The sequence below is a fragment of the Vitis vinifera genome, chromosome 2 (assembly GCF_030704535.1).
Source record: "Vitis vinifera cultivar Pinot Noir 40024 chromosome 2, ASM3070453v1".
Lineage (NCBI taxonomy): Eukaryota > Viridiplantae > Streptophyta > Magnoliopsida > Vitales > Vitaceae > Vitis > Vitis vinifera.
Window position 1 is genome coordinate 10,407,115 of NC_081806.1, and position 19,083 is coordinate 10,426,197.

Here is a 19,083-nt window from a genome sequence, read left to right on the forward strand (position 1 = left end):
CTTCAAATTCAAACAAAAAGAAGGAAAGAAAGAAAGAAAAATCATACTCATTGTTCCCCTTTTTGTTTTGGTGTATTTGCAAATAGTGTATATGTTGGTATTGTGATGTAAAATCATTTGAAATTTGTTCATATTATTGGTTTATTGTTTAATTTCTCCTTTGTTTGAAATGGGTTTTTCTGATGTCACCAAAGCATTGATGACAAAGAAAAATTTAGTGAGGTGGCCCCTCATTTTGTTCTATTTAATGATTCCTTACATAGTCATGTACTATTTTGGTTCCTTAATATGGAATATAGAATTAATATAGGGTACTAAAAGAATGCATTTACAACATATGATAAAAACAATGATGGATGAATAATAAAGTAGAATATCAAATTAATTATGATTTATATTTTAGAATTTCTTTATCTAAGTTAATTTTATTTATGTACTATTCTTTCACCTTAATTCAAAAACCAAAGGTTAAATGAAAGAAAATAAAAATAAAAATAAAAATTTAAGTTGTAATTATATTAAGTTTTTATATTGAGTAAGACAGGACACATAAAAATGATTTGATGTCGTGTTTGGAATGTTAGAATAGAGAATGAGAATAAGATGTCGACTTTACTCTTTCTTATTATCTCATTTGAATTATTTTTTAAAATTAGAATAAATCGAATCTCACCCTCATTAGGATTTTGATTTACCTCATTTTTCATCGTATTTTCATTCCTCTTCTTACATATGAAAGATATTTTTAATTTAATAATTAAAATTAATAACTATTATAACAATTTAACTAAATTTTAATTCTATTTTTATGAAAATAACCAAGGAATAATCACAAATATAACACAAAAATTAATACCCTATTTAGGAATTTTTTTTAAAATAGTTGCCTATTTTAGAACTTGAAATATTCTTTAACATGTTTTCTATATATCTAAAATATTTTATTTCAATAATTTTTCATATTTGTTATATTAATTTTTAAAATAATCCTCAAAAATAAAAATAAAGAAAAATAACTGAAACATATTCTTAAAAAATATCTTATTTTTAAAATAAGTTTTCAAAAAACCATTTTTTAACAAAAAAAAATAAAAAAATAAAAATATTTTTAAATAAAATTCTCAAATAGGATCCAAAAGCTTGAGAAATCTTTCAAATCATAGCATGATAATTAATAAGAATTACTTTTCTAAAAAAAAAAAAAACCCAATATTAAAAAGACATAATAATAATTTGTCATCAAGAGGGTGGTGGTGGTCCACGAAGCATATTAAATTATTAATCATGCTTTAAGATTTAAGACCGATGGGAAAAAGTTAAAAATAATTTTCCACCACCCAAATGCTTGCCCCCTCCCAACACGTACAGAAAATCCAAAGAAATAGTCCCAAAATCCTAGATTTTATTTATTTTTTTATTTTTATGCTGGCTAATTCCCTAGCATTGAATGACATGAGAAGTGACATTGGATGTGAGACCCACGCGCCACCCTCCCCCCTCCCCCCTCCCTGTAAGACTCTCAAGTAGGAGAGTGGGGTCCACGCAGGACCCTTGGTGCGCCACGCGTGGAGATGTGATTGCTGGGTTGCGATCGGGTGTGAGTCGGGTGTATCTCAGGCGTGTCTTGTAGTGCCGTACTTTCAAAAGTGTGGACCCTGGACACTGGATATAAGGAAAAAAGAGGGCCCACTTGCTGCTTTTGGAACCTTCTATCATAGGGCCTCCATAACTCCCACTTTGGGCCCATGGGCCTCTCCCCCACAACTCACTTCGCTGTTTAGTAGCTGTCTTCTAAAACACTAAAAAAACAGATTTTGAGGATAATTAAACTGATTTTATATTTTATAAAACAAGATTCTGTTTGAAAACCTGAAAATTTTTTAACCTGTTTTTAATATTTGTAAATATATTGTAAAGATATAAATCCTATTTTTAATATTTTTAAAAATAACTTTTATATTTAAAAAAATTAAGTAAAATCAATAAAAAATAACTACAAAATGTTCTTCAAAAATATTATATTTTCTATTCTAAAAAAAGGAAAACAATTTTTTTTTTCTTAAGAAACAAAAAATAGTTTTCTTTTCTGAAGAAACATTAAACAATTTTTTTTTCTTAACAAATAGAAAACAATATTCTGATTATCAAACATACTTTTTATTTTTTATTTTATTTTGGATAATAAATAGTTGTTTTAAAAAACTGTTTTATTTTTTTTTTCTATATCTGATGGTCTTAAAATATATATATATATATATATATATATATATATATATATATATATATATATATATATATATATATATATATATATATATATATAATCTTATAATTTGAATATGAAATAATTTTGTAATTAACTTGTAAATTTTTATAATTTTAAGAGTGATATGGATAAGTTTTTAATAAAGTATTCTAAACAAGATAACATTTTATGACCTCCTCATTAAATACTAACAATTTATAATTTTCTTAATTTCTCTCATGAAAATATATTTTTTGGTGTAAATTTATTTTTATTTAAAAAAAAAGTTTGAATAGTGTTTTCTATTTTTATTTTTTTTGGAAAATTGAGTTCAAAAATAGAAAATATGAAACATGATTGTTCCAAAAATTTATTTTAAAAAAAAGTGAAAATGGTTTTCTAATGGGACCCACCATATTAAAGGAATATAAATAATATAAATATAAAAAATATTAATACCAATAAAAATATTTAAAATTAAATGTTATCTTAAAGATATATATATATATATATATTTTTAAGTATGGATTATTTATAAATGAATATGTTATTATGTAAGACTAATTCATTATAGTGAATTAATGATAAGCTAATTATAATATTTCATTACAAAATTTAAAATAGAAATATAATAATAATAATGATAAAATATAACATAATTGTTAGGAATTTGAGGTTAATCCAAACTATGATAATCACCCTACAGGGGGGTAAATAGGGTGATGATCTCTTTTTCACAAATTTAAACTATGCAAAAATAAGAGACAATTATATGTAAATATATAATAAACAAAATAAGCACAATTGCATATAATTTAAAAGAGTTAGGGAAGAGAGAGTGCAAACACCAGAGTATATAGTGGTTCGGCACTTCCTTGCCTACGTCCACTCTCCTCAACCTCCTAATCGAGTGAGGGTTCCACTATCTTAAAACTTCAACCAAGCTTCCAATCTCTTTACAATTGGATTATGGTTCCAATTCACCCTCTTGGACTTTTGGCTCCAAGAACCCTTTACACTTCTTCAAGAGATATCCCTCTCTTGAATAACCTCTCAAGTGATACCCCTCACTTGAGAAAATTCCTCACAAAGATATACAAATAATGATCTCACAAAAATCATAGTAATAGAACTTTAGGTTCAAAGATACAAGAAAAACTAGGATTGAATGGTGCACTAAAGATATGCAAGTTATGAAACAATGGTGCACTCAAAAACACTTTTCCAAGGCTCAAATATATTCAAGAAAGGTTTGGAAAGGTTAAACTTATTAAACAATGAAGTTTTGAGCTTTTTTATAGAAGAAAAAAAGTTAAACTAGCCGTTGGAGGTTCGACCGGTCGAGCTATGGGTCGACCGGTTGACTAGCCGTTAGCATTTAATGTTGGCAGGTGACCGTTGGGCCTCGACCGGACCTCAACCGGTTGAGGTTCAACCTTGATCGGTTGAACAAGCATTTTGGAAGAGAGAGAAAATTTTGTACCGGTCGACCGGGTACTGTTCATAGGTCAACCGGTTACTGTTCATACCCTCAACCGGCTGAGCTAGGGGTCGACCGATTACTATTCATCCGGTTCACCCGATTTAGCCAATTGAGCCGTTTTTGGCTCAAAAACCAACTTTTTCAACTTAAAACCTTTTAAACAAGTTTGAAACAACATTTGACACAAGGTTTTAGTTGAAAACATGAAATCATCTAATTTTAAAAATATTTAAAACAAAATAACTCTTGGATGATTTAGGTGCATAAGTAAGGAAAATAATGCATGGAAATCCTAGTGCACCAACAACCTTACAAAGAGATCTTAAGAAACTTTGATCTTGAAAAACTCTTCTCTTGGAGGTGGTCTTTTTCTTCATGATTTCTCATTGGCTTGATTTGTCTTTGGATTGCCACTTTAGAAGTCGTCTTACCTAATCACACTTGAAATATGATCATGAGTTCTAAACCTTGTTTTGTTATCATCAAAATCAAGATTAACCAAACCTTAATTTTATAATAATAATATCATAAAATATGTTTGCATCGGAAAGAAAGTGTGACACTATATAAGTATGAATTTCTCTTAATTATATAAATATGTTTTAAAGCAATAATAACCCTTAGGTTCAAAATAAACCATATTTATAGGATGTGAGTTGTTATATGTACGTAGAATATAATGTATACTATAAAAATATATAATAATATATTTATTATATAAGTATGTTATAGAAAATTTTAATTTTATTTAATTTTATTTTTTTACATTAGTAAAATTCAAAATCAAATAAAATTCAACAAATATCATTTTTTTGAAAAAAAAAATCATTTTTCTTAATCTACGGACATTTTCAAGAAAAGAAAAAAAACAAAAAATAAAAGCTAAAATAAAATTTTTGAATCACATGTAAACAAGGTTGTCTATTTTTTTTAGCTTTTTTTCCCCTAAAGGTAATCTACTTTTAAAATTTAAATTATTTATTTTTCTATTTTTTTATTACTTATTTAATTTTTTTTGATTGAATAAAAAAAATAAAATATATTAATTTTTTAAAGAGAAAAAATTATATATTAATTTTTTTATTTTTTAATACTTAATAGAAATAAAATATTATAAAAATAAATAATTTAATACTTAATACTATTAAATATTATTTAATTTTTAATTATATTTTAATGATACAAAAGGTAGGGATGCCACTAAGGATACTATTGAAATATATTTTTTAGAAATTACTAAATGTTTTTCCAAATTGAAAGATAGGAAGCCTAAACTACACTCAAATCATCAGTCAAATTTATTAGGGATAAAAGAATTGCTCAAGGGATCTTAGGGTAGTTGTAAAATGTTTTCAAAAATAGTGTTTTGTTTTTGTTTTTTTTATAATTTGGGAATTTGTGTTTTTTAATGAAATACATTGTACGGTGCTGCCATCTAGGAGTGTTAAAAAGAAAAGAAGAGAAATAATGGAGGTGAAAATAAAAGAGGTGGGAGATGGGTCACTATCAGAAACAGGAGAAGTTGAGGAGAAGAAGTGAGAAGAAATTAGCCAGAAGACTGGTGTGTGGTGGCAGGGTAAAAGACAGATACATACAAGTGAAATTGACCTCCCCTCCTCCTACAGTCCTACCCGGCTACCCACCCTTCTCTCTCTCTCTCCCCCTAAAAAGACAAAACAAATGAAGTCATGCACACATTTGAACTCTTTGTTTTTTTATTTTCTGGTTTTAATTTAATTTATTTTTCAGGTTAAGGCACTGACCACTCTGCTTCTCTCACCTTAACACCTCTCTCTCTCTCTCTCTCTCTCTCTCTTTCAGAGCATGAGCGTGGCTCTCTACCCTATCAGTCTGCAACTCTTTGCCCAGAAAATTACTTCATCTTTACATCGATTTGGCCAAAACACTCAGATGCCAAAACCCTAGAACACCCACCTCCATTTCCCTACTGTTACTCTCACTATACTATTAGTCCATCAGTTTCACAACACAAATCCAAAAAAAATAAAAATAAAAAAACAAAAGAGGAAACTAACTTTAATCTCTCGTTTCCCACACAAAAACCCACAAGCAAACCCCTCCTTGCTTTTACTATCTCTCACCACCATCCAAAACGCTTCAAAATACTAGCTCAGCCTACCCACAAGCCAGTCCCACCCCTCTGTATCTCTGTATCTCTCTTTCTTTCTTTCTCTCTCTCTCTCTCTCTCTCTCCCCCTCTCTCTGTATTCAGTATATATATACCTATTCCGAAACAAGCCCAGAAAGCTCACTCCCTCCTTCTCTCTCTACATTTAAGAACAAACCCAGAAAGCTCTCTCTTCTTTCTCGCTCTCCCTTTCTTTTGTTTTCTGTCTACACATGCATTTGGGTTGTTTTCTCCGTCAATGAGTTGTGACTCCAGCCACCATTTTGGGGGGAATGGGGTGCATGGTCTCGCGTTTAGCGGCGAAATTCGCCTTCTTTCCGCCGTCGCCGGCGACGTACCAGGTGAAGAAGCGCGACGATGGCAGGCTCGTGGCGGTGTCCTCTTCGATGCCGATCCCACTTGCCGACGATAGTTCACTTGATGTTCTGCTTATCGATACCAAGCGTGGCAACAAGATCGTCGCTTTCTATCTGAGGAACCCTTATGCTCGCCTCACTCTTCTGTACTCTCATGGCAATGCTGCTGACCTTGGCCAGCTTTATGATCTCTTTGTTCAGCTCAAGGTCAATCTTAGAGTTAATCTCATGGGGTTAGTGCTTCGTTTTTTTTTTTTTTAATAATTCATTTTTATATTTTTTTGGGTTTTCAAACGGTTAATCTACTGGAAAGCAGTGTTTTTTCTTTCCTATTCATTTTTACATTCTTTGAATACTTAAATCTCACGGGGTTTATGAGTTTTTCTGATTCCTTTTTTTTTTTGTTTACTTCTTCTTTGGACTGTGGAAATGGTTACTGTCATGGGGTTTATATGTATTTTCTAAATTCATTTTTACATTTTTTGGGTTCTGGAAATGGTTAATCTCATGGGTGCAGTGTTTCGTCTGGTCCCTTTTATGTAAACATACATTTTTGGTTTTGAAGATGGTTGATCTCATGGGTTTGGCGTTTTAGATTGTTTATTGCAAATCTTGATTTGGAAATGGTTAATCTCATAAGGGATATTGTTTCTGAGTTGTGGGCTGTCAAGGGTGCTTTGTAAAGTTAAGTTTTCCTTTCTCTAGAATGGGTTTCTTTCAAGATGTGATGCCTTTCAAACATGAGATAGATGTTTGGGTCTGGTTTTAATGACCTTAGATCCGTGACTGGTGTTTATTAATTATGAGGCTCATTCTCTGTTTCTGAGTAATGACTTTTTCTCAAGGTGTATAGTGGGAAATGGGTTTTTTTTTTCTGTTCACGATAAAAAGTAAAAGTAAAGGAGGGTGGTGAATAGTTGTCTTGTTGCTGTTACCAGTCTTTTTTGTCCACCTTTTCATGTTCGTCATGTATTTCATTTTCCCCCTAGTAAAGTGCTTGGTTTTTACTGTATTTTTTTGGGATGGAGACATGGCTCAGTGTTTTTCTCTTAGGGGGTTGTGCCTCTGGGGCAATGTGAGATCTATCTTCCACTTTCACATTTTTCTTCTTCTGGCAGACTTGTTTTCTCTTGGAGATTAAGGTACATCATCTTTGTAATTTAGATCCTGGAATAACTTTTTTTTCTTCTTCTTCTTCCTCTTCTTGTGGATCTGTGGCTTTTATGTAACATTTGGAACTCATTGTTGCTTTATGAACTTGTGAGAGTAGCATGGTGTTTCTATGTTTGATTTTTATTACATGGGGTCTCACATTTGAGCTTTTTCTTTGTTTTCATATTCCTTTTGTGCTAGCTCTGAATCTAGCATGTGATATGGTACCCAATTCCCATGTGAATTTTGTTTGACAAGATTTTGCTTTCCCTCTTGAAAATTCCATGGGTCAGGTGGAACGCAATATATTTCCATTTCCTATTTTTCTCAAATTCTTTTTCTGGCCTGCCATTTCCTTGATTGGGTTGTATTTTGATATTCTTTTTCTCAATTTTAATATGCAGATATGACTATTCTGGCTATGGAGCCTCTACTGGTAAGGTAGGCAGTCATCTTTTCTTGGATCAGATTGGCTCATGGCAAAATGATTTTGCTTCTGCTTTATTTCTTATATAAGAGGGGGAACTGCAGCATCAGGAATCCACTATTTTATGGATACGCAAATTGAAAAGTCTCTTGTTGGGACCATGAGTCTGGGTTGGACCATTGTGACAAATTTTGGATTTAGGGAATTTTCTTTTCTTTTTCTTTTTTCTTTTTATTTATTTTTTATTTTTTATTTTTATTTTTTTATAGAATGAGCCAGTGGCAATAGGAAATCTATAAAAGCCAATAGAGGTGCAACCTATCCGCTCATGAAGTGTATGAACTATAAGCCATCCCAAAGAAGAAACGCATATCAAAAATAAAAAAGGCCAGCTCAAAGAATAAAGAAATACAAGAACACTAGAAAAGTCTAACCCCATCTCGCCCCATCTTATCATTGAAGTCTAAAGAGGCCAAACTGTTATTTCCAATCAGATAATAGTAATCATAATAGTAATGAAAACAAAAAAAGAAAAAGAAAAAACTGTTCTAGCCAAGAGAATTGACAAACCAAAAGTGAAGGGATCTAATAAAACCCTCCTTCAATGTACAACTCAAACACCTACTTTCCCTATAAAATCCTATGGCTTCTTTCCCCTCCAAATACACCAAGTTAAACATAGAATGGTTCTGCTCCACACTTCCTTCTCTTATTGACAACGCTGCCCTATCAGCTTGTTAAAACTTCCTTACGTTTCTAAGGCATCACTAGTGCTACTCCAAACCAACATAACACCAAAGACCATAAATTTTGTGCTACAGAGTGGTGAAGAAACAAATAAACACAAGCAGTGCCAATTTGTACGAGTCAACCCCCTTTTCATCAGCTAGTCAATAGTTCTCCCACTCAGCAGCCAACACAAAAATGATACTTCATCAGGTGCACAAGGACCCCTAACTACCGTGTCTGGAAAAGAATTGCTTCCTCTGTTATTTAAAGCCTTAATAATGGTTCAACCGAAAATTCAACATTCTTGGATAATCTCCATCTCTGCCTGTCTGTCCTGTGTCAACTGCCTCCAAACCTGTAGAACCATCATAAAAGGATCCACTGAAACCAACGTCCAATTATGGAACCTCCTGATTGCATAACAACAATTATTCTTGTGCATCTTGAAAAATTCAAGGACTAATTTTGAGAAGAAAAAATGGGTTAAATTTTTGAGTAATTCAGTAAAATTCAAGAAGGTATCTTCATTTGATTTTGTAGAGTGGTTGGGCTCTTGTTAAAAGAGTGTGTTGTTGTTTTGTGTTCTCTCCGGTTCAATGTGCTTTTTATAGCATGTTTTGTATACATCTTGTGTACTTTGTTGCGTCATTTTTTGGCGCTTTTTAATATAGCTGCATTTGTTGCTTATCAAAAAAAGAAAAATGAAAAAAAGCAATACCTGCTCCTTATTAAAATGATAGAAGCCAAGGTCCCATTCTAGACTATTCTTAACCTTCGGTTTTGGATAGATCTTGCAACCTTATGTCTTGGATGGTTAGAAAATACACTAGTACTATCTAGAAGAACCAAATCTGTAAATAAGTGACAACAATATTAAATTATTTGATCAGGTTGATGTTTTTTGTTTATGTGATCTATTTTGATGGTATTCATGAAAATGGTGATCCTCCATTAGAAGAATATTTTAATCTGGTTTTGCTCCTCAGGTTACATTGTTTTGGAAACCTCAAAGTTTTGTAGTAATGATTGTTAATAGTTCTTTATTTTCTTTTAATCCAGCCCAGTGAATCCAATACTTATGCTGACATAGAGGCAGTTTATGAATGTCTTGAGACTGAGTATGGAGTTAGCCAGGAAGACTTAATTTTGTATGGGCAGTCAGTTGGGAGTGGGCCAACACTGCACTTGGCTGCTCAATTGCCAAGGCTGCGAGGTGTAGTTCTACATAGCGCCATTCTGTCTGGCCTTCGTGTGCTGTGCCATGTAAAGTTCACACTTTGCTTTGATATTTATAAGGTATGGAGCTCATCTTGACCAGTATTGTTTATAACTTAGACATCAGGAATTTGTTAGATCTTAGAAAGTTTGTAAATAGCATTCTAGCAGGCATGTGAAAAAGGTTTCATTCTTTCATTATTATTATTTTTATTATGTTTTTGACTTAATTTTGATGTAGTTCAATCACATCGATCTAGTTGGGGCCTAATTTCTGCTATGATATTGGAAAATTTAGAAGTGCCCATTGTACATGGAATTGGTGTTTTTGCAACATGAGTGAAGATAGTAGTAAGTGTTTTGGCACAAGAAAAAGGGGGGAAAAAAACTCTGTTGCAAAATATGATTGTTTGGCCTTTCTTGGTAGTATCTCCCGGTTGATTTCTAGATCTAACCATTGGATGCGGAATGCTAACAGTTAGGAATCTTAATATAAGCAAAGTATCAGACTTCTGGAGGCTGTTTACATACTCTGAAATCATTCCTGCCCATAGTCCTTGTCCATTTTGTGGAAACTGGATTCAGTAAATAGAGAGAAGAAGTATGCAGGGATTCAAAATCCTTGAAATGCATTTTTTTTTTGTGAGATTTGAGTTGCTTTCATCTAGAGTAACCATAAAAAGCGTTTTTGAAAAAGCTGGCCTAATTCTATGGTCTCCAAATAGCTTCCTGGAATTTTCTAGGTTTCCAAGTGTGTGCACTGGTTATGGGTGTACTGCAATTTTATTGATGAACATTGTTTGACTGGTCAAATTTTACTAAGCTAGATTTGAGCTTTGTTTTGTCTTCATATATATATATATATATATATCCTGCCATTTAGAACTTCTAACTTTTCTGATAAATATGCAGAATGTGAACAAAATTCGGAAGGTGAAGTGCCCTGTGCTAGTGATACATGTAAGTGTTTCTTGACATGTCTAGTCATTATAGCATAGTTTGAACTTTTTGATTTGATATCAAATTGGTTTCATTCAACTCAATATTGGTGACTTGGTCCTTCAGGTAAAATACAATGAAAATACAGAAAATAGCACTTGAAAAATCCAAAAATAGTTCCAATAAAAATCCAAAAAAATGAAAAAGAAAATAAAAAAATAGAGCACCACTTATAAAATAAGAAAAAACACAACATATCTGACAAATGATACAAACCAAAACTCCATTTTGATACTATCTGTAACTTGCCATGGTAGTACTCTGTGTTTGGATATTAAATATCTAAATGCAATCCAAACATTCATAAAAATATGACATACTACAGTCAGATTGGCTGATACTTCCTTCACACACCTTCCATAAGATGTTTCAATCCTTTCACACTGCCGTCAATGTCCTTGCCACAGTAATTATTCACATGATGCTTGTCCCTTTTAATTGGTGCATGGCCCATGCTTGTGGCTGATCTCTTGATCTTTGCATGGAACCATCTTAAATTCCATGACAAATGTGTCAAAATGGATAATGGTAATACAGCACAAGTTTAAAGATGACACCAAAATATATCATTTGAGATCTGTGCCTACATTTATATTAATATTCTTGATGTTTTAATTTATTCTCAAAAAAATGGAAAAAAAAAAAAGAAAAAAAAAAGTGGCATAAAAATTCATGTCTTAGGATTGAAATTTGGCAAGAGGATTCCTTTTGAGATGTTTCAGGTCATCTCAACAATATAATTGTGATGACAACATGAATGATGTGTCATTTGATACTACTGTAAGTGATGCATAGTCGTTTCCTTCCCAATGCCTATGCTTTGAACCATGCATCACTGGACTTGAGATCTGTGAATTATCTTCTTTGCCTTACTGTATGTTTTTTGAAAATTATAAACTCAAACCAGAATGCACTGATTATCTGCATTATTTTTATTAAAAAGATTCTTCTGTTCTTGATGATTGTTTGAAGGAGCAAAAAATGTTTCTCTCCCCCTTAGGCAATTTGGTCAATTCTATTATTTCGTCTGACCTTGCAAATTGTAACTTGTTATCCTGGGCCAAGCTGTTTACAGGCGAAGGCTCGATGTTGTTTTTTGATTGGTTCGGTTTGGATTGAGGGAGGGAGTAGTTTTTTGTTTCCCTTTCCTTTTTTGGCACTTTTTGAAGGCCATTGTATATATTGTGTGTATTTTGTTGCGCTTCTTTTTGGTGCTTTTCAATATTACTTTTACTGACCTATCAAAAAATTAAAAACTCATTTTGGATGCATGAATTGTCCTTAATTTTGACTTTTGGGCTTATATGTTAGGTGATACCCATCAATTGCTCACTAACGATTATTAAGTTTTTCAATATGTGTGATGAAGGCCTATATCATTAAAATTCAATCATTCAGTCAGTATGATAAAAATTTACACAATAGTTTTGACCACCTGCTTCAAATTGCTTATTTACAAGTTATATGGCAAGTTCTTGATTGCTTTGTAAATCACAACTTCCTAAATTTGTATATCCTGATTGCTTTTCTATAATCTTTAGGATTTCTTATCACTCTTTGTAGGTTGTTGTGCCATTTAATGTTCTTGAAGGGAATATTTGCCAAGTTAATTTTATGATCTAAGGGTTCTCTCAAGTCTTGTGCTTGTTTGTATGGATGAATCTTAAGTCTCAAGTCTCGGGCATAGCTGTTTAATGTTTAATTCTAACTTGCAGTTTTCAGGAAACTCAACCAACAATAATGACAATGCATACCCCTGACACTCATGCATATGCATGTTCACTAAATAGTGGGATCATTATGCAATGTCATGTTTATGACAGAGACAAGGATTCTAGACTCTCACACAGAAAAGAGAGGAACTTTTGGAGCTTTGTTGTTCATACAGGTTGTTGATCCCTAACATACTGACTAAAGTAAATAAGAAATGCTAGTCTTACTCTTAGTAGATGTTGACAAAGAAATTAATCAGCCTAATTCCTATGTGGAAAAAAGAAAAAAGAAAAAGAAAAAAGAAGAAGAATGAAAGAACAGAATAGATGAAGCAGATGCACTTTTATTAAATTCTAGCCTTTCAACAGAGACCTGAGTAAAGAAAAATTTCAGTTGGAGATCATGTCCTTTATAGTTGAGACCTGGGAGTGTGGGCAATTGGAAATGGGCAGTTATAGAAGAGGTTCTGCATGATACATAGCATATTGTGTTGATGGCAGAGGACCATTGTCATTCAAGAGTGGCTATATAGTAGAATTGTGGTGTTTTCTTTAAATATGTGAAGGCCATTCTCTTGCTGCCAGCCATGGGAACTTGGTTCTGTTTGTTGGGCTCTGTGCTGATTAGTGAGTTCTCAGCTCTTAGCCTTTTTCTGGTGGTCAAAGGTTGATGAGATTGTGGAGAAGTTGGAAAATACATATGCTTTCTTAAAGATTCTGTTCATGGCTGGTGGTCAAAGGTATCTTATTCCTGAACCAATCCTTCTTCAGACTGAATCTTAATTAAGTCTTACCATTCATTTTCTTTGGCACAATATTTGAACTTCTTTGTTTGAGTTGATCTTACAAGACTCTCTTTAGCAATTTTCTTGGAAGAACAGGTTGTGTTTTGAGGACCATGGATTGGTAAGCTTAATAGATTTGCTTCCAAATTTGAGGTGTGAGTTATCATAGTGCAACATTTTCTCACTACAAACCTAATAAATGGTTTTGAGAATTTGGGCTAGCCCACTTGTTTTAGGGAGATGGATTTTAACCCTTTTATGCAATCCATTCAAAATGCTAATGCTCAAATCATGTCAAAAAAATTTCTGTCTTCTGCATGAATATTTTAGAGTATGCATACAAATGCTATAGATGGTGCTTTCACCATATTGTATCCATTTGGATGATTAAGAGTCCCTTGTAGATGAGTTGTCTTCTTGGCACTCACTTTCTTGACCGACAAATGGGAACTGAGGGCAATTGGGAGGTAGAAAGTGGGAGCAATTGAGGAAGTGGAAAATGTGGTTATAATCAGGAAAGGACAGGGTTTAGATCAAGGACGCTGCAAACATGCAAGGGGAGTGGGGACGCATGATTGCAAGTGGTTATTTGGTGGTTATCAATGAATTCATTATAGTTACCAATAAAGACTTTAAATAGTGGAAGTTGGATATCTACAAGCCCTCTTCTTCTCTCCCATTTTTCTACATCTAACATATTTCTTTATGAATTTTCATCCTACGAGTAGTGTGGCGCTCAGAGTGGGTTGTGTGTAACTAGTGACCATGACTTAGCCAGTACCCTAGTGTTGTTGCTATAGCTGTTAACTTGTAACTGACCAATCATTGATCACCCCCTTGAAACTCATTTTCAAGAGCAATTCAGTACAGGTTAATCAAGCTAACTCTTTACATGTTCTCTTTATGGGTTTTTAGCATTCTGTGGAGATTGATGTATTTTTTGAGTTCTTGATCATCAATGTAGCTGAGACTCTAGTAGTCATCTAGTGTTTAATATCAACTCATCATTCAATAGTGTGTGACTCTGTTGTAAATTTGTAGTGGTTAACTGATATCCAAGCTTGAAGGTGGAATTGCTCAACAAAGTAGGGTAATATGCTTGTGACACTTCAAATTATAGAATTTGTTGTAACATGAATCTTTTGTCACACTTGGCAGGATAATAGGTAAACAGGCATCTGAACTGCAAAGTTTGAGATGATAAGACCATTGGTCGAAATGATACAACAATGTTTTGGGCAGGTAGCATCTTTGTGAGCAAAAAAAGAGGTGAGGTGAACTCTGAAAACATAAAAAAGAAAAAATCAAAACAAAGATGCAAAAGGATCTACCTGCAAGATAGGTCCTAATCTTCACCCAACTTGCAATAAAATCTAACTTAGACAAGTTGGCACACCCCCTTAGGATCCATTGGTCACAAATGCCTCTTTTAAAGGTTAAATTAATACTTGGTCTTGCTTCATAAAGAAATCATTCATTACACACCAGACTAGGCACAAAGGAGCCATCTTTTAAACTCACTTCCTACTCTTGGCAACAAATTGCCATACCAACCAATCTAGGATGACCATTTATGCTTCTTTCCTGGGTATTTTGAGAGTTAATCCCTAGCCCTTCTTTCAGTTAAAAAGTCACTACATGCTCAGGTCTCTGTTGGGATGTCTGAGAAATGGCCTTACAGTAGCTTCACATATTGCTTGAGACATGACTTATGGCAGAGCCTAAGGTATACCAGTTTTTGGCATTCTTGTTTAGCTGGTGTTCTCTCAAGCTTGCCAAAAAGTACATTTTGATTTCTATTTATGCTTCTGATTGTGGGAAACTATACTTGGGTGGATAATTCTACATGTTGTGATGTTATATATGCTTTATTATGATGCTTTGGGTTGGCCTTTGGGCGCCCTTTACACTTTTTATATATAAAATTTTTTCTGTGCTTTTACCCATCAAAAAAAAAAAAAAAAAAAAAACACTATATACTTTAGTATGAGAAACAAATTATTACACTTAGATGAACAATCCTAGGTTGGGTTTAGCAGTTAATCGATCAGTGCCAACTTGCTACTAGGTCACACACAGCTGAATGTTGATCTATAGTTAAAACAGTAAGTGACATCCTTGAGTTCTACCTACCTTGATGGTTGAGGACATTAAAAATCACCAGACTGTATAATAAATATCAACAGTAAAAGAAAATGAGTAGACTGCAAGCTTGATTTACATTTTTTTTCCCCATTTTTTGATAAGTAAAATTTTGTAAAGAGACAGGAATGGGGCGGAACCCATGCTCAAGTGTATAAAGAGTCTGAAAAGACCAGACAACAAACAAAAGACTCTTCACTCAACTACCACCCAAAAAATCAATGAAATTTACCAAAAAAAAACAAAACTTTCCATCTTTTACTGATCTTCTTGCTCATCAGCAAAGAATTAAAGAAAACCACTTTTTAGTTGCAATTTTGATCAATTCAAGCCATAAAAAATCCTTCTATTGTGTTCCTTCCAAATACAACAAAAAAAAACCGTGGTGGAGTTATAATCCACCTTCCTCACCATCAACTTGAACCAACTACTCAAGGTATTCTAAGTCATCTCAGGAAGCACCCAATGATGCCAGAAGTTGGGAATAATGAAGACCATAAACTCTATGCCATTCTATAATGGACAGGTGGTTGGTGGATTATTTTTCTTGGTTACGCAACAAATTCAATTGGATAAAATCCTTTCTTTTTGCATAAACTGGTCCAAAGTAAGAATATTCACAATCAATTTTGCAAACAAGTGAAAAAAGATTAAGCCATTTCTCTTAGACTCAGTTAACCATCTATCTACCATTGAGAAGAGGTATCCTAATGAAAGTGGGGGAAAAAAAGGCAAAGCTTTGCAACCCTTGCAAAACATCTAAACAAGTAGACTCCATAACCGGAACCTGTCAAAATGCCTTACCGTCACTGCCTAAGAATGTGAAGTATTCATTGTTAGCTTGATATGCATTATCATCTTGTTCCATGCAAGTTTAAGCTTTTTAAGATGCGCAGTTGTTTAACCTGTTTAACATGGTAAGTGGTTTCAAGAGGTCTTGGGTTCAAACCTCCTAGATCTACTTGTTTTCTTTTTTGTTTTTCCCATAGTTTTAAAAGGTGCAAGGCGCACTTAAGGCGAAAAAGTCTAGGTGTAGCACAAGGCACATGCTTGAGTGAGGTGAAATGCAACTTAGGGTACATATCAATGTTAGAAAATATGATAAAAAAATCGAATCCAAGAACAGAAATTAAGATTCCAAACATTTAAAAGAATCATTCAACAACAAAGTAAAGAAATTATATAAATTTCAATATATAGTTAGAAATTTTTTAGAACAAAGGTGTCAAAAAAGGAAAAATAAAGTAGGAAGACGTGCGCCTCTCCAATAAGGCGTACTTCTTGGCAAGCAAGGCACTATAACTAGGGAGTGGTTGAGTCCGGGGCCTAGGCGTGCTTTAAGAAATTAAATCATATAGTGTGGAACTAGGGCTATTGGTCCTTCGACATTGAATTACACATTTTTGCGAGAAACAAACCATGAAATTTTAGAGGAAAGGAAGATGCATCATCTTGGATTTAGTGGTTGGAGAAGGTTGAACAACCTTTCATAATGAAAATTTAAAATTTCACCTAATCAGAAATACTGCTAAATTTTAGATTTAGCAAGACTTTGTGATTGAACAGATAATTTTGAAACCCCTGCAAAATTGTTTTCTATACACATTGCTAGACTGGTTTATGGTGACATTCCAAAGTTGAGCCATCAGCTGGAATTTATGAAACACTTCAAAATGGTATGAAAAAGATTGCCATGATAGGTGTGTTAAGCTATGATAGTGGATATGATAAATGATGTTGCTAGTCTCAATGGTAAAACTTGAGTGTATATGTTTATATGATGTCAAACTTTATTTTTAGTGGACATTCTTGCTTGAACCGCTTGAGCCAAAGGACAATTAATTGAGTTTTTTTATCTGAATTACACCTCGATTATATTGTTATAATTCTTTGAAGGCACCATACTGTAATGTGGGCAGATAACAGCTGGTATGACTGTGGGAGGCCACTGGTATCTGCTTAAGAAGGCTCTCATTTGTTCATATTTAAAACCTTGAGTGTGTTAGGTTGAAGATCATCCCATAAATCAGATTGCAAGCTCAAGATACTGTTAATTTATCTGGTTCAAATATTTATTGGTCTGAGGTCCAACACTAGACAATTTCTTTCTGTTGTAAATTTTGCTACATATTTTGGGAAACTGTCATGGATTGCATTGAACCAAAGTTTAATGAATGCTTCTGGTAAAATTTGTTCTCCAAATTAGAGTTACTTGCTGGCAGGAAATCTTGATATGGGTTTGGATAACATTTTTACAGGGTACTGAAGATGATGTGGTAAATTGGTTACATGGCAATGGACTATGGAAAATGGCGAGAGAACCATATGAACCCTTATGGATTAAAGGAGGTGGGCACTGCAACTTGGAGATATATCCTGATTACATCCGCCATCTTTGCAGGTTCATCCAAGAAATGGAGAATATAACAACAGCAACTCGCCTAAAAAAGATCCGCGAAAGTCTTGGTCTGCACAAGAGATCTAATACCAGTACAGCAATCTCTACTAAATGGTGCTGTAGAATTAAACTACGGCGACCCAAATGCCCAGCCTGCTGGAAGCCCAGCTGCCCAAAATGTTGTTGTAGACCCAAATGCCCAAAGTGTTGCTGGCGACCCAAATGCCCAAAGTGTTGCTGGCGACCCAAATGCCTAAAGTGTTGCTGGCGACCCAAATGCCCGAAGTGTTGCTGGCGACCCAGATGCCCGAAGTGTTGTTGGAGACCCAAATGCACAAAATGTTTTTGGCGACCTAAATGCCCAGAATGTTCAAGGCCCAGCTGCATAAAATGTTTTTCTTGGCGATGTTTTGTTGGGGCATGTTGTGGTTCGGAGGAGAAGCAGAATGGCTGATGGTGAGGCATTTGTATAGATTGCTGAACTCTTGCTAACACCCCTCAAATCTTGTGCAGTAGTGGATGAGCAGGGAGGAAGAAGTAGTCTCTCAGAGTTAAAAGAACAACAGTTTTTATCAGGTGTTTCCCCAGGTGTATCTTAAAATTGTGATTTTATATCAACTGTGTTGAAAATTTTTCCATTTTTTTCCCTGTTGAATGAACCTTGTTACCATAGCAAATTTTTACCCATTTGAAGCTTTCAAGACATTGAATTGTAGTGCTTTTTAAGTTTGAAAATTTGTTTGATAGGTCATATTCCTTTGGTTTTTTTAAGGCAATCAGGTGTTGGCCACATGAAGTGTGGCAGACAGTTCCCAGTATATGTATTTGACATGTCTGAACAATTGGACAAATACATTTGCTTAAGCTGCAGCCTCATATGATAGGTTTTAGGTTTGGACCAGTTGGAGCATAAAATGATGCTTCCATCTCCTTCTGGACTCTCTAGATTTTGCATTTTTCTTCTTATGAAGATGGGAAAATCACGTACCACTCAACATGGGAATGAATATTTTGTTTATATTTCTATTTCCTCTCAAATGGGAATGAATTTGGTAATTTCATTTGTTGTGTTTGGATGTATGGAATAATGTAAGGTTGAAAGGATAATTTGTTTCCATTTCAATTTTAGGTTAAAATAGAAATCAAAATAAAAAAAAATAAAAATAAAATAATAAATAAATAGTTTGAGATATTTTTTATTTTTATTTTTATTTATAACTATCTCACATTGTACAAGTTTGAAATATATTTTTATTTTTATTTTAAGAAAAGTCCTTAGATGTTTTTTTTA

General features: G+C 33.5%; 1 protein-coding gene across 2 annotated transcripts; it reads left to right on the forward strand.

The window, feature by feature from the left end:
- Positions 1-5,445: 5,445 nt before the first annotated feature.
- LOC100242080 (uncharacterized) lies at positions 5,446-18,543 on the forward strand. Of its 2 annotated transcripts, none has more exons than XM_010664733.3 (5): positions 5,446-6,466; positions 7,790-7,826; positions 9,601-9,837; positions 10,669-10,716; positions 17,653-18,543. In XM_010664733.3, exons 1-5 carry the CDS (start codon positions 6,150-6,152, stop codon positions 18,244-18,246), a joined length of 1,233 nt encoding a protein of 410 aa, XP_010663035.1. In that variant the 5' UTR covers positions 5,446-6,149; the 3' UTR covers positions 18,247-18,543. The 2 variants fall into 2 exon arrangements, with proteins under 2 accessions (XP_010663035.1, XP_010663039.1); XM_010664737.3 differs by lacking the exon at positions 17,653-18,543 and adding an exon at positions 14,411-14,521.
- Positions 18,544-19,083: the final 540 nt, after the last annotated feature.

Excerpts from the sequence above, each read along its gene's own strand:
- LOC100242080 (XM_010664733.3), top strand. The coding sequence starts at position 6,150 with ATGGGGTGCATGGTCTCGCGTTTAGCGGCGAAATTCGCCTTCTTTCCG. Across the intron at positions 6,467-7,789 it reads CTTAGAGTTAATCTCATGGG|ATATGACTATTCTGGCTATG; the intron begins GTTAGTGCTTCG and ends TTTAATATGCAG. Across the intron at positions 10,717-17,652 it reads GCCCTGTGCTAGTGATACAT|GGTACTGAAGATGATGTGGT; the intron begins GTAAGTGTTTCT and ends ACATTTTTACAG.